This window comes from Tachypleus tridentatus, unplaced genomic scaffold, assembly GCF_004210375.1.
Source record: "Tachypleus tridentatus isolate NWPU-2018 unplaced genomic scaffold, ASM421037v1 Hic_cluster_1, whole genome shotgun sequence".
Classification (NCBI taxonomy): Eukaryota; Metazoa; Arthropoda; class Merostomata; order Xiphosura; family Limulidae; genus Tachypleus; species Tachypleus tridentatus.
The window spans coordinates 32,214,070-32,232,382 of NW_027467777.1; the positions used below are offsets into that span (position 1 = coordinate 32,214,070).

At 30.4% G+C, this 18,313-nt stretch overlaps 1 protein-coding gene across 1 annotated transcript in view; it reads left to right on the forward strand.

Annotated features, from left to right (window-relative positions):
• LOC143241870 (putative 3',5'-cyclic phosphodiesterase pde-5) overlaps window positions 1–18,313 on the forward strand; it is a 60,442-nt gene that overhangs the window by 19,030 nt on the left and 23,099 nt on the right. The window contains 4 exon segments of the mRNA XM_076485154.1: window positions 645–715; window positions 718–758; window positions 1,337–1,476; window positions 3,164–3,250. Coding sequence (XP_076341269.1) covers window positions 645–715; window positions 718–758; window positions 1,337–1,476; window positions 3,164–3,250 — 339 coding nt within the window.

Sequence of the window (18,313 nt, forward strand, 5' to 3'; positions counted from 1 at the left end):
ATGTGACATTTAGACCTTGTTTAAAGTGAGGTAGATGTGACATTTAGACCTTATCTACAGTGAGGTAGATGTGACATTTAGACCTTGTTTACAGTGAGGTAGATGTGACATTTAGACCTTGTCTACAGTGAGGTAGATGTGACATTTACACCTTGTCTACATTGAGGTAGATGTGACATTTAGACCTTATCTACAGTGAGGTAGATGTGACATTTAGACCTTGTCTACAGTGAGGTAGATGTGACATTTAGACCTTGTCTACAGTGAGGTAGATGTGACATTTAGACCTTGTCTACAGTGAGGTAGATGTGACATTTAGACCTTGTTTACAGTGAGGTAGATGTGACATTTAGACCTTATCTACAGTGAGGTAGATGTGACATTTAGACCTTGTCCACAGTGAGGTAGATGTGACATTTAGACCTTGTCTACAGTGAGGTAGATGTGACATTTAGACCTTGTCTACAGTGCGGTAGATGTGACATTTAGACCTTGTCTACAGTGAGGTAGATGTGACATTTAGACCTTGTCTACAGTGAGGTAGATGTGACATTTAGACCTTGTTTACGGTGAGGTACATGTGGCATTTAGACCTTTATTAAAGTGAGTCCAGATGAACAGGTTTCTTTTCTACGTTATTTCAGTGTCATCGGAGTTGTCCAGATGGTCAACAAGGAAAGTGGACCTTTCAGTAAAGCTGACGAGGAAGCGTTTGCCACTTTGCTACTTACTGTGGACTAGCTCTTCATCATGCCAAGGTAGGCTTAGAAAATACAGGGTCGTTATACAAGCATAAGATATCTATGCTTGTGGTTAGAGGGCGCTCGAGTCGCAATCTGTGGGTCGCGAGTTTGAATCCCGTCACCAAACCTCTCCGATCTTTTCGACTGAGTAAGCGTTGTTATGATGTGTTGAATCCCATATTTCGCATTGGTAAGATGTAAGCAAAGTGTTAGGCATTGGGTACCTTATAGAAGTAGCAGTCAAATTCTCTGTGTGAATGGTAGGTGGTTAATTTTGACGAACCAGTTCCAAACTGTGTGACACCAGAAATTATTCTTTGATAACTTGTGGGTGTGTTATAAGAGTAATAATCCTTTTCTTAGCATGGATAGCGGTGTGGTAGAGTGCTCTTAGTGGTTTCTTTCCATCTGCCATAATACAATATAAGAAGCGTACACTTTTGAATACACTAGTAACTGATATATATATAATAAAGTAGAGACATTTTGTGTTTGAAGGTAATGGTTTTAGAGACATTTTGTGTTTCAAGGTAATGGTTTAGAGACATTTTGTGTTTAAATGGTTAAACATTTGATTGCATTTTGTTTTACAGTTGTACGATAAAATTCGTCGTTCCGAACAGAAATACAAGGTGGCGCTAGAAGTTTTATCGTACCATAGCACGTGCACGGAAACGGAAGTGAACGAGATTAAACATTCACCGCCTTTACCGAGCGCGCAGTCGTTGGCGGAGTAAGTTTACTTACATTTGTATCTTTCATAAGCTTCGTGTCTCTTTTCCGACGTCGTCTGTAATGTAGTAATAAAGACAAACGAATGTGTTTAAACATATAAACAACGTTCTATAACGGATAAGTTGTTTTTAAAGATAGGAAACACGGTATTTATGAGTGTCGTATAAGTGTTTGTTTGTTTTATTGTGTTTTGCGGGACAACTCCGTACACACATCAGTTCTAACACTGGGTGAGTTTTCCAAACTATTTGTTATAAAAATTTGCGATCATTGGAAGTTTAAACCTTTTCTCGTGTAATTGTTACTCCAAACTGATTGGACGATATATTACGTATCATCAAATATTGCACACTGATTGGACGATATATTACGTAGCATCAAATACTGCACACTGATTGGACGATATATTACGTATCATCAAATACTGCACACTGATTGGACGATATATTACGTAGCATCAAATACTGCACACTGATTGGACTATATATTACGAAAATCAAATATCGCACAGTGATTGGAGTGTTTATTATGTAGAATCAACCACCGCAGAGTTATGGACTATTTGCATTCCAGGACGGCTGGATACTTTTACCAAAATAAAGCAGTAAACAACGTTTCGACCATTTTAGCTAACCTGACGATGACCTAAAATACGCTAATACCCACACCATCTGTCCTGAAATACGTTTATACTTGAAATGGGTTTATCGTCATCACGTAATGGACTATTTATTACATAGATTCATATATTGCACAGTGATTGGACTGCTCATTACAAAGATTCAAATAACGCACAGTCATTGGACTGATTATTACGTAACATCAAATACCGCACGGTGATTGGACTATTTATTATGGAGGCTCAAATACTGCACACTGATTGGGCTATTTCTTACGAATATTCAAATATCGCACAGTGATTGGAACACCCTTCTTGACCAAACAGAGATTCGTGGGTTCGAATCCCCGTCACACCAAACACGCTCGACCTTTTAGCCGTGGGGGCGATATATTGTTAGGGTCAATCCCGCTATTCGTTGGTAAAAGAGTAGCCCAAGAGTTGGCGGTGGGTGGTGACGACAAGTTGCCTTCCCTCTAGTCTTACACTGCAAAGTAAGGGACGGATAGCGCAGATAGTCCTCGAGTAGCTTTGCGCGAAATTCAAAAAAGAAATCAAACAAAGGTAAAATGTACAGCTACTGTCCAGTTCAGAATGACACTTGTAGCGAGTCGTGAATCAGTGAATGAGATAAATCGTGTTGTGTAATATTACATCATCACTGTGTTCATACTATTATAATTAATACGTTTATTTACTTATATGTTTAATCTCTTAAGATTACGTTTACTCTATTTTATTCTGAACTGACTGGTCAGTTTATGAAACTTATTACTTATGCGCAAACTGTTTTACAGGACAGGCTAATTCGAAATTTAAAGTCTGTAAACAGTTTATCTACCGGTACCATTTTATTTTATCTTTCAAGCAACACATAAGACAATACAAATGTGACGGACTTAAACACATGTCACAACTGGGACACTTGTGACCGACTTAAAGACATATTCTAGTTTTAAACAACTATTACCCATGTAATTATCTATCTAAATCTCTAGTTTATAGATGGCTAATACACGATATTAAGTAAATAATTTCTAACATCTCTCATTCATTCTTTGGACAGATTCAACTTTTCTCCATTCTCTCTGGACTCTGAACAGAAAGTGTCAGCAGCTATATACATGTTCATTGACCTGTTTGGTCTTAACAAGTGAGTCATGTGTCTTATCAATGTGAAGTTAAGTAATGATTCTGTAAGGTGTACGTCAGGGTTAGTTGGAAACATTTATATATACAACATTAAAGTTTGATAACACTACTGATAACGACATTACCAGTTTAAAGTTTGATTACATTACTGATAACGACATTACCAGTTTAAAGTTTGATTACATTACTGATAACGACATTACCAGTTTAAAGTTTGATTACATTACTGATAACGACATTACCAGTTTAAAGTTTGATTACATTACTGATAACGACATTACCAGTTTAAAGTTTGATTACATTACTGATAACGACATTACCAGTTTAAAGTTTGATTACACTACTGATAACGACATTACCAGTTTAAAGTTTGATTACACTACTGATAACGACATTACCAGTTTAAAGTTTGATTACACTACTGATAACGACATTACCAGTTTAAAGTTTGATTACATTACTGATAACGACATTACCAGTTTAAAGTTTGATTACATTACTGATAACGACATTACCAGTTTAAAGTTTGATTACATTACTGATAACGACATTACCAGTTTAAAGTTTGATTACATTACTGATAACGACATTACCAGTTTAAAGTTTGATTACATTACTGATAACGACATTACCAGTTTAAAGTTTGATTACATTACTGATAACGACATTACCAGTTTAAAGTTTGATTATATTACTGATAACGACATTACCAGTTTAAAGTTTGATTACATTACTGATAACGACATTACCAGTTTAAAGTTTGATTACATTACTGATAACGACATTACCAGTTTAAAGTTTGATTACATTACTGATAACGACATTACCAGTTTAAAGTTTGATTACATTACCGATAACGACATTACCAGTTTAAAAGTTTGATTACATTACTGATAACGACATTACCAGTTTAAAGTTTGATTACATTACTGATAACGACATTACCAGTTTAAAGTTTGATTACATTACTGATAACGACATTACCAGTTTAAAGTTTGATTACATTACTGATAACGACATTACCAGTTTAAAGTTTGATTACATTACTGATAACGACATTACCAGTTTAAAGTTTGATTATATTACTGATAACGACATTACCAGTTTAAAGTTTGATTACATTACTGATAACGACATTACCAGTTTAAAGTTTGATTATATTACTGATAACGACCTTACGAATTTAAAGTTTGATTACATTACTGATAACGACATTACCAGTTTAAAGTTTGATTACATTACTGATAACGACATTACCAGTTTAAAGTTTGATTACATTACTGATAACGACATTACCAGTTTAAAGTTTGATTACATTACTGATAACGACATTACCAGTTTAAAGTTTGATTACATTACTGATAACGACATTACCAGTTTAAAGTTTGATTACATTACTGATAACGACATTACCAGTTTAAAGTTTGATTACATTACTGATAACGACATTACCAGTTTAAAGTTTGATTACATTACTCATAACGACATTACCAGTTTAAAGTTTGATTACATTACTGATAACGACATTACCAGTTTAAAGTTTGATTACATTACTGATAACGACATTACCAGTTTAAAGTTTGATTACATTACTGATAACGACATTACCAGTTTAAAGTTTGATTACATTACTGATAACGACATTACCAGTTTAAAGTTTGATTACATTACTCATAACGACATTACCAGTTTAAAGTTTGATTACATTACTCATAACGACATTACCAGTTTAAAGTTTGATTACATTACTGATAACGACATTACCAGTTTAAAGTTTGATTACATTACTGATAACGACATTACCAGTTTAAAGTTTGATTACATTACTGATAACGACATTACCAGTTTAAAGTTTGATTACATTACTGATAACGACATTACCAGTTTAAAGTTTGATTATATTACTGATAACGACATTACCAGTTTAAAGTTTGATTACATTACTGATAACGACATTACCAGTTTAAAGTTTGATTACACTACTGACGATTACCAGTTTAAAGTTTGATTACATTACTGATAACGACATTACCAGTTTAAAGTTTGATTACATTACTGATAACGACATTACCAGTTTAAAGTTTGATTACACTACTGATAACGACATTACCAGTTTAAAGTTTGATTACATTACTGATAACGACATTACCAGTTTAAAGTTTGATTACATTACTGATAACGACATTACCGGTTTAAAGTTTGATTACATTACTGATAACGACATTACCAGTTTAAGTTTGATTACATTACTGATAACGACATTACCAGTTTAAAGTTTGATTACATTACTGATACACTACTGATAACGATTACCAGTTTAAAGTTTGATTACACTACTGATAACGACATTACCAGTTTAAAGTTTGATTACACTACTGATAACGACATTACCAGTTTAAAGTTTGATTACATTACTGATAACGACATTACCAGTTTAAAGTTTCATTACACTACTGATAACGACATTACCAGTCTAAAGTTTGATTACACTACTGATAACGACATTACCAGTTTAAAGTTTGATTACATTACTGATAACGACATTACCAGTTTAAAGTTTGATTACACTACTGATAACGACATTACCAGTTTAAAGTTTGATTACATTACTGATAACGACATTACCAGTTTAAAGTTTGATTACACTACTGATAACGACATTACCAGTTTAAAGTTTGATTACATTACTGATAACGACATTACCAGTTTAAAGTTTGATTACATTACTGATAACGACATTACCAGTTTAAAGTTTGATTACATTACTGATAACGACATTACCAGTTTAAAGTTTGATTACATTACTGATAACGACATTACCAGTTTAAAGTTTGATTACACTACTGATAACGACATTACCAGTTTAAAGTTTGATTACATTACTGATAACGACATTACCAGTTTAAAGTTTGATTACCATTACTGATAACGACATTACCAGTTTAAAGTTTGATTACATTACTGATAACGACATTACCAGTTTAAAGTTTGATTACATTACTGATAACGACATTACCAGTTTAAAGTTTGATTACACTACTGATAACGACATTACCAGTTTAAAGTTTGATTACATTACTGATAACGACATTACCAGTTTAAAGTTTGATTACATTACTGATAACGACATTACCAGTTTAAAGTTTGATTACATTACTGATAACGACATTACCAGTTTAAAGTTTAACGACATTACACATTACTGATAACGAAGCATTACCAGTTTAAAGTTTGATTACATTACTGACATTACCAGTTTAAAGTTTGATTACATTACTGATAACGACATTACCAGTTTAAAGTTTGATTACATTACTGATAACGACATTACCAGTTTAAAGTTTGATTACACTACTGATAACGACATTACCAGTTTAAAGTTTGATTACCAGTATAAAGTTTGATTATTACTGATAACGACATTACCAGTTTAAAGTTTGATTACATTACTGATAACGACATTACCAGTTTAAAGTTTGATTACACTACTGATAACGACATTACCAGTTTAAAGTTTGATTACATTACTGATAACGACATTACCAGTTTAAAGTTTGATTACATTACTGATAACGACATTACCAGTTTAAAGTTTGATTATATTACTGATAACGACATTACAGTTTAAAGTTTGATTACACTACTGATAACGACATTACCAGTTTAAAGTTTGATTACACTACTGATAACGACATTACCAGTTTAAAGTTTGATTACATTACTGATAACGACATTACCAGTTTAAAGTTTGATTACATTACTGATAACGACATTACCAGTTTAAAGTTTCATTACACTACTGATAACGACATTACCAGTTTAAAGTTTGATTACATTACTGATAACGACATTACCAGTTTAAAGTTTGATTACATTACTGATAACGACATTACCAGTTTAAAGTTTGATTACATTACTGATAACGACATTACCAGTTTAAAGTTTGATTACATTACTGATAACGACATTACCAGTTTAAAGTTTGATTACATTACTGATAACGACATTACCAGTTTAAAGTTTGATTACATTACTGATAACGACATTACCAGTTTAAAGTTTGATTACATTACTGATACCCACATTACCAGTTTAAAGTTTGATTACACTACTGATAACGACATTACCAGTTTAAAGTTTGATTACATTACTGATAACGACATTACCAGTTTAAAGTTTGATTACATTACTGATAACGACATTACCAGTTTAAAGTTTGATTACATTACGATAATGACACACAATGTTACATTTTGATTACATACTGATAACGATATTACCAGTTTAAAGTTTGATTACACTACTGATAAACGACATTACCAGTTTAAAGTTTGATTACATTACTAAATAACGACATTACCAGTTTAAAGTTTGATTACATTACTGATAACGACATTACCAGTTTAAAGTTTGATTACATTACTGATAACGACATTACCAGTTTAAAGTTTGATTACATTACTGATAACGACATTACCAGTTTAAAGTTTGATTACATTACTGATAACGACATTACCAGTTTAAAGTTTGATTACATTACTGATAACGACATTACCAGTTTAAAGTTTGATTACATTTACTGATAACGACATTACCAGTTTAAAGTTTGATTACATTACTGATAACGACATTACCAGTTTAAAGTTTGATTACATTACTGATAACGACATTACCAGTTTAAAGTTTGATTACATTACTGATAACGACATTACCAGTTTAAAGTTTGATTACATTACTGATAACGACATTACCAGTTTAAAGTTTGATTACATTACTGATAACGACATTACCAGTTTAAAGTTTGATTACATTACTGATAACGACATTACCAGTTTAAAGTTTGATTACATTACTGATAACGACATTACCAGTTTAAATGACATTTTGATTACTAGTTTAAACTGATTACACTACTGATAACGACATTACCAGTTTAAAGTTTGATTACATTACTGATAACGACATTACCAGTTTAAAGTTTGATTACATTACTGATAACGACATTACCAGTTTAAAGTTTGATTACATTACTGATAACGACATTACCAGTTTAAAGTTTGATTACATTACTGATAACGACATTACCAGTTTAAAGTTTGATTACATTACTGATAACGACATTACTGATAGATTTAAAGTTTGATTACATTACTGATAACGACATTACCAGTTTAAAGTTTGATTACATTACTGATAACGACATTACCAGTTTAAAGTTTGATTACATTACTGATAACGACATTACCAGTTTAAAGTTTGATTACATTACTGATAACGACATTACCAGTTTAAAGTTTGATTACATTACTGATAACGACATTACCAGTTTAAAGTTTGATTACATTACTGATAACGACATTACCAGTTTAAAGTTTGATTACATTACTGATAACGATATTACCAGTTTAAAGTTTGATTACATTACTGATAACGACATTACGAGTTTAAAGTTTGATTACATTACTGATAACGACATTACCAGTTTAAAGTTTGATTATTACTGATAACGACATTACCAGTTTAAAGTTTGATTACATTACTGATAACGACATTACCAGTTTAAAGTTTGATTACACTACTGATAACTGATAAACATTACCAGTTTAAAGTTTGATTACATTACTGATAAACGACATTACCAGTTTAAAGTTTGATTACATTACTGATAAACGATAATTACGAATTTAAAGTTTGATTACATTACTGATAACGACATTACCAGTTTAAAGTTTGATTACATTACTGATAACGACATTACCAGTTTAAAGTTTGATTACATTACTGATAACGACATTACCAGTTTAAAGTTTGATTACATTACTGATAACGACCCATTAATTTAAAGTTTGATTACATTACCGATAACGACCTTACGAATTTAAAGTTTTGATTACATTACTGATAACGACATTACCAGGTTTAAAGTTTGATTACATTACTGATAACGACTTATTACCAGTTTAAAGTTTGATTACATTACTGATAACGACATTACCAGTTTAAAGTTTGATTACATTACTGATAACGACATTACCAGTTTAAAGTTTGATTACATTACTGATAACGACATTACCAGTCTAAAGTTTGATTACATTACTGATAACGACATTACCAGTTTAAAGTTTGATTACACTACTGATAACGACATTATCAGTTTAAAGTTTGATTACATTACTGATAACGACATTACCAGTTTAAAGTTTGATGACATTACTGATAACGACCTTACGAATATAAAGTTTGATTACACTACTGATAACGACATTACCAGTTTAATGTTTGATTACACTACTGATAACGACATTACCAGTTTAAAGTTTGATTACATTACTGATAACGACATTACCAGTTTAAAGTTTGATTACATTACTGATAACGACATTACCAGTTTAAAGTTTGATTACACTAGATAACGACATTACCAGTTTAAAGTTTGATTACATTACTGATAACGACATTACCAGTTTAAAGTTTGATTACATTACTGATAAACGACATTACCAGTTTAAAGTTTGATTACACTACTGATAACGACATTACCAAGTTTAAAGTTTGATTACAATACTACCTGATAACGACATTACCAGTTTAAAGTTTGATTACACTTACTGATAACGACATTACCAGTTTAAAGTTTGATTACATTACCAACGACATTACCAGTTTAAAGTTTGATTACACATTATAACGACATTACCAGTTTAAAGTTTGATAACACTACTGATAACGACATTACCAGTTTAAAGTTTGATTATATTACTGATAACGACATTACCATTTAAAGTTTGATTACATTACCGATAACGACATTACCAGTTTAATGTTTGATTACACTACTGATAACGACATTACCAGTTTAAAGTTTGATTACATTACTCATAACGACATTACCTGTTTAAAGTTTGATTACATTACTGATAACGACATTACCAGTTTAAAGTTTGATTACATTACTGATAACGACATTACCAGTTTAAAGTTTGATTACATTACTCATAACGACATTACCAGTTTAAAGTTTGATTACATTACTCATAACGACATTACCAGTTTAAAGTTTGATTACATTACTCATAACGACATTACCTGTTTAAAGTTTGATTACATTACTCATAACGACATTACCAGTTTAAAGTTTGATTACATTACTGATAACGACATTACCAGTTTAAAGTTTGATTACATTATCTGATAACGACATTACCAGTTTAAAGTTTCATTACACTACTCATAACGACATTACCAGTTTAAAGTTTGATTACATTACTGCGAAACGACATTACCAGTTTAAAGTTTGATTACATTACTGATAACGACATTACCAGTTTAAAGTTTGATTATTACTACCGATAACGACATTACCAGTTTAAAGTTTGATTACACTACTGATAACGACATACTACCAGTTTAAAGTTTGATTTACACTACTGATAACGACATTACCAGTTTAAAGTTTGATAACACTACTGATAACGACATTACCAGTTTAATGTTTGATTACACTACTGATACAAACTATATTACCAGTTTAAAGTTTGATTATTATTACTGATAACGACATTACCTGTTTAAAAGTTTGATTACATTACTGATAACGACATTACCAGTTTAAAGTTTGATTACATACTGATAACGACACTTACCAGTTTAAAGTTTGATTACATTACTGACATTACCAGTTTAAAGTTTTTGATTATATTACTGATAACGACATTACCAGATTTAAAGTTTGATTACATTACTGATAACGACCTTACGAATTTAAAGTTTGATTACATTATTAATAATAACATTACCAGTTTAAAGTTTGATTACACTACTGATAAACGACATTACCAGTTTAAAGTTTGATTACATTACTGATAACGACATTACCAGTTTAAAGTTTGATTACATTACTGATAACGACATTACCAGTTTAAAGTTTTTTGATTACACTACTGATGAAACACATTACGAATTTAAAAGTTTGATTACATTACTGATAACGACATTACCAGTTTAAAGTTTGATTACATTGATAAACGACATTACCAGTTTAAAGTTTGATTACATTACTGATAACGACATTACCAGTTTAAGTTTGATTACACTACTGATAACGACATTACCAGTTTAAAGTTTGATTACATTACTGATAAACGACATTACCAGTTTAAAGTTTGATTATATTACCGATAACGACATTACCAGTTTAAAGTTTGATTACATTACTGATAACGACATTACCAGTTTAAAGTTTGATTACATTACCGATAACGACATTTACCAGTTTAAATGATTACATTACTGATAACGACATTACCAGTTGAAAGTTTGATAACACTACTGATAACGACATTACCAGTTTAATGTTTGATAACACTACTGATAACGACATTACCAGTTTAATGTTTGATTACACTACTTATAACGACATTACCTGTTTAAAGTTTGATTACATTACTCATAACGACATTACCAGTTTAAAGTTTGATTACATTACTGATAACGACATTACCAGTTTAAAGTTTGATTACATTACTGATAACGACATTACCAGTTTAAAGTTTGATTACATTACTCATAACGACATTACCAGTTTAAAGTTTGATTACATTACTCATAACGACATTACCTGTTTAAAGTTTGATTACATTACTGATAACGACATTACCAGTTTAAAGTTTGATTACATTACTGATAACGACATTACCAGTTTAAAGTTTGATTACATTACTGATAACGACATTACCTGTTTAAGTTTGATTACATTACTCATAACGACATGGTTTAAAGTTTGATTACATTACTGATAAACGGCATTACCTGTTTAAAGTTTGATTACATTACTCATAACGACATTACCAGTTTAAAGTTTGATTACATTACTGATAACGACATTACACCATTAAAGTTTGATTACATTACTGATAACGACATTACCAGTTTAAAGTTTGATTACATTACTGATAACGACATTACCTGTTTAAAGTTTGATTACATTACTCATAACGACATTACCAGTTTAAAGTTTGATTACATTATTCATAACGACATTACCAGTTTAAAGTTTGATTACATTACTCATAACGACATTACCAGTTTAAAGTTTCATTACATTACTGATAACGACATTACCAGTTTAAAGTTTGATTACATTACCGATAACGACATTACCAGTTTAAAGTTTCATTACATTACTGATAACGACATTACCAGTTTAAAGTTTGATTACACTACTGATAACGACATTACCAGTTTAAAGTTTGATTACATTACTGATAACGACATTACCAGTTTAAAGTTTGATTACACTACTGATAACGACATTACCAGTTTAAAGTTTGATTACATTACTGATAACGACATTACCAGTTTAAAGTTTGATTACATTACTGATAACGACATTACCAGTTTAAAGTTTGATTACACTACTGATAACGACATTACCAGTCTAAAGTTTGATTACATTACTGATAACGACATTACCAGTTTAAAGTTTGATTACACTACTGATAACGACATTACCAGTTTAAAAGTTTGATTACTACTGATAACGACATTACCAGTCTAAAGTTTGATTACACTACTGATAACGACATTACCAGTTTAAAGTTTGATTACATTACTGATAACGACATTACCAGTTAAAAGCCATTACTTACTGACAACATTACCAGTTTAAAGTTTCATTACACTACTGATAACGACATTACCAGTCTAAAAGTTTGATTACACTACTGATAACGACATTACCAGTTTAAAGTTTGATTACATTACTGATAACGATTACTACCAGTCTAAAGTTTGATTACACTACCGATAACGACATTACCAGTTTAAAGTTTGATTACATTACTGATAACGACATTACCAGTTTAAAGTTTCATTACATTACTGATAACGACATTACCAGTCTAAAGTTTGATTACATTACTGATAACGACATTACCAGTTTAAAGTTTGATTACATTACTGATAACGACATTACCAGTTCAAAAGTTTGATTACTTTTACTCTACTACCGATAACGACATTACCAGTTTAAAAAGTTTCATTACACTACTGATAACGACATTACCAGTTTAAAGTTTCATTACACTACTGATAACGACATTACCAGTTTAAGGTTTGATTACATTACTGATAACGACATTACCAGTTTAAAGTTTGATTGCATTACTGATAACGACATTACCAGTTTAAAGTTTGATTACATTACTGATAACGACATTACCAGTTTAAAGTTTGATTACATTACTGATAAACGACATTACCAGTTTAAAGTTTCATTACACTACTGATAACGACATTACCAGTTTAAAGTTTCATAACACTACTGATAACGACATTACCAGTTTAAAGTTTGATAACACTACTGATAACGACATTACCAGTTTAAAGTTTGATTACATTACTGATAACGACATTACCAGTTTAAAGTTTCATTACACTACTGATAACGACATTACCAGTTTAAAGTTTCATTACACTACTGATAACGACATTACCAGTTTAAAGTTTGATTACATTACTGATAACGACATTACCAGTTTAAAGTTTGAATACATTACTGATACAACGACATTACCAGTTTAAAGTTTCATTACACTACTGATAACGACATTACCAGTTTAAAGTTTGATTACATTACTGATAACGACATTACCAGTTTAAAGTTTGATCATAACTACTGATAACGACATTACCAGTTTAAAGTTTCATTACACTACTGATAACGACATTACCAGTTTAAAGTTTGATTACATTACTGATAAACGACAATACCAGTTTAAAGTTTGATTATATTACTGATAACGACATTACCAGTCTAAAGTTTGATTATACTACTGATTAACGACATTACCAGTCTAAAGTTTGATTACACTACTGATAACGACATTACCAGTTTAAAGTTTGATTACATTACTGATAACGACATTACCAGTTTAAAGTTTGATTACACTACTGATAACGACATTACGAATTTAAAGTTTGATTACACTACTGATAACCATTATTACCAATTTAATGTTTGATAACATTACCTGATAAACGACATTACCAGTTTAATGTTTGATTACATTACTGATAACGACTATTACACAGTTTGTTTGATTACTACTGATAACGATTACTACTAAAGTTTAATGATACATTACTGATAACGACATTATCAGTTTAAAGTTTGATTACATTACTGATAACGACATTACCAGTTTAAAGTTTGATAAATATTACTGATAAACGACATTATCAGTCTAAAGTTTGATTACATTACTGATAACGACATTACCAGTTTAAAGTTTGATAACATTACCGATAACGACATTACCAGTTTAAAGTTTGATTACATTACTGATACCGACATTACCAGTTTAAAGTTTGAGTACACTACTGATAACGACATTACCAGTTTAAAGTTTGATCACACTACTGATAAACGACATTACCAGTTTAAAGTTTGAGGACAATGATGTAACGACACCAGTTTAAAGTTTGATTACACTACTGATAACGACATTACCAGTTTAAAGTTTGATATTATTTTCTACTATAAATAATATAAAATGTTTAAAGTTTGATCACATTACTGATAACGACATTACCAGTTTAAAGTTTGATGACATTACTGATAACGACATTTCAGTTCAAAGTTTGATTACAATTACTGATAAACATTACCAGTTTAATGTTTGATTACATTACTGATAACGACACACCAGTTTAAAGTTTTGACATTACTGATAACGACATTACTAGTTTAAAGTTTGATTACAACTACCGATAACGACATTACCAGTTTAATGTTTGATTACATTACTGATAACGACATTACCAGTTTAAAGTTTGATTACATTACTGATAACGACATTACCAGTTTAAAGTTTGATTACATTACTGATAACGACATTACCAGTTTAAAGTTTGATTATATTACTGATAAACGACATTACCAGTTTAAAGTTTGATTACATTACTGATAAACATTACCAGTTTAAAGTTTGATTACATTACTGATAACGACATTACGAATTTAAAGTTTGATTACATTACTGATAACCATCCACGAATTTAAAGTTTGATTACTGATAACGACATTACCAGTCTAAAGTTTGATTATATTACTGATAACGACATTAAGTTTGAATTTAAAGTTTGATTACATTACTGATAACGACCTACGAATTTAAAGTTTGATTACTACTGATAACGACCTATTGAATTTAAAGTTTGATTACATTACTGATAACCATTACCAGTTTAAAGTTTGATTACATTACTGATAACGACCTTACGAATTTAAAGTTTGATTACATTACTGATAACGACATTACCAGTTTAAAGTTTGATTACATTACCGATAACGACATTACGAATTTAAAGTTTGATTACACTACTGATAACGACATTACCAGTTTAATGTTTGATTACATTACTGTTAACGACATTACCAGTTTAAAGTTTGATGACATTACTGATAACGACATTACTAGTTTAAAGTTTGATTACACTACTGATAACGACATTACCAGTTTAAAGTTTGATTACATTACTGATAACGACATTACCAGTTTAAAGTTTGATAACACTACTGATAGGACATTACCAGTTTAATGTTTGATTACACACTGATAACGACATTACCAGTTTAAAGTTTGATAACACTACTGATAACGACATTACCAGTTTAATGTTTGATTATATTACTGATAACGACATTACCAGTTTAATGTTTGATTACATTACTGATAACGACATTACCAGTTTAAAGTTTGATTACATTACTGATAACGACATTACGAATTTAAAGTTTGATTACATTACTGATAACGACCTTACGAATTTAAAGTTTGATTACATTACTGATAACGACATTACCAGTCTAAAGTTTGATTATATTACTGATAACGACATTACAGATTTAAAGTTTGATTACATTACTGATAACGACCTTACGAATTTAAAGTTTGATTACACTACTGATAAGGACCTTACAATTTCAGAGTTTGATTACATTACTGATAACGACATTTACCAGTTTAAAGTTTGATTACATTACTGATAACGGCCTTACGAATTTAAAGGTTTGATTACATTACTGATAACGACATTACCAGTTTAAAGTTTGATTACAGTACTGATAACGACCTTACAATTTAAAGTTTGATTACACTACTGATAACGACATTACCAGTCTAAAGTTTGAAGTTACATTACTGATAACGACATTACCAGTTTAAAGTTTGATTACATTACTGATAACGACATTACCAGTTTAAAGTTTGATTACACTACTATTAACGACATTACCAGTTTAAAGTTTGATTACATTACTGATAACGACATTACCAGTTTAAAGTTTGATAACACTACTGATAAACATTACCAGTTTAATGTTTGATTGCACTACTGATAACGACATTACCAGTTTAAGATTTGATAACACTACTAATAACGACATTACCAATTTAATGTTTGATTACATTGCTTATAATGACACAACCAGTTTAATGTTTGATTACAGTTACTTAACGCCCATATGCTGATAACGACCCTGAATTTAGATTTAATTATTACTACTCTTTAATATGTTACGGCGAGTTTGATTACATTACTGATAACGACATTTACCAGTTTAAAGTTTGATTACATTACTGATAACGACATTACCAGTTTAAAGTTTGATTACATTACTGATAACGACGTTACCTTTAAAGTTTGATTACATTACTCAGCATTTGCCGGTTAAAGTTTGATTACATTACTGATAACGACATTACCAGTTGTTTGCATTACTGATAACGACATTACCAGTTTAAGGTTTGATTACATTACTGATAACGACATTACCAGTTTAAAGTTTGATAACACTACTGATAACGACATTACCAGTTTAATGTTTGATTACATTACTCATTAACGACATTACCAGTTTAAGGTTTGATTACATTACTTATAACGACATTACCTGTTTAAGTTTGATTACATTACTCCGCTTGACATTACCAGTTTAAAGTTTGATTACATTACTGATAACGACATTACCAGTTTAAAGTTTACATTACATTACTGATAACGACATTACCTAGTTTAAAGTTTGATTACATTACTCATAACGACATTACCAGTTTAAAGTTTGATTACATTACTATAACGACATTACCTGTTTAAGTTTGATTACATTACTCATAACGACATTACAGTTTAAGTTTGACTACATTACAATAACGACATTACCAGTTTAAAGTTTGATTATATTACTGATAACGACATTACCAGTTTAAAGTTTGATTACATTACGGTAACGACATTACCAGTTTAAAGTTTGATTTGCTTGAGCGTTTTAAAGTTTAGATTACATTACCTAATGTAACATTACCAGTTTAAAGTTTGATTATTACTGATAACGACATTACCAGTTTAAAGTTTGATTACATTACTGATAACGACATTACCAGTTTAAAGTTTGATTACATTACTGATAACGACATTACCAGTTTAAAGTTTGATTACATTACTGATAACGACATTACCAGTTTAAAGTTTGATTACATTACTGATAACGACATTACCAGTTTAAAGTTTGATTACATTACTGATAACGACATTACCAGTTTAAAGTTTGATTATACTACTGATAACGACATTACCAGTTTAAAGTTTGATTACACTACTGATAACGACATTACCAGTTTAAAGTTTGATTACACTACTGATAACGACATTACACAGTTTAAAGTTTGATTACATTACTGATAACGACATTACCAGTTTAAAGTTTGATTACATTACTGATAACGACATTACCAGTTTAAAGTTTGATTACATTACTGATAACGACATTACCAGTTTAAAGTTTGATTACATTACTGATAACGACATTACCAGTTTAAGTTTGATTATATTACTGATAACGACATTACCAGTTTAAAGTTTGATTACATTACTGATAACGACATTACCAGTTTAAAGTTTGATTACATTACTGATAACGACATTACCAGTTTAAAGTTTGATTACATTACTGATAACGACATTACCAGTCTAAAGTTTGATTACACTACTGATAACGACATTA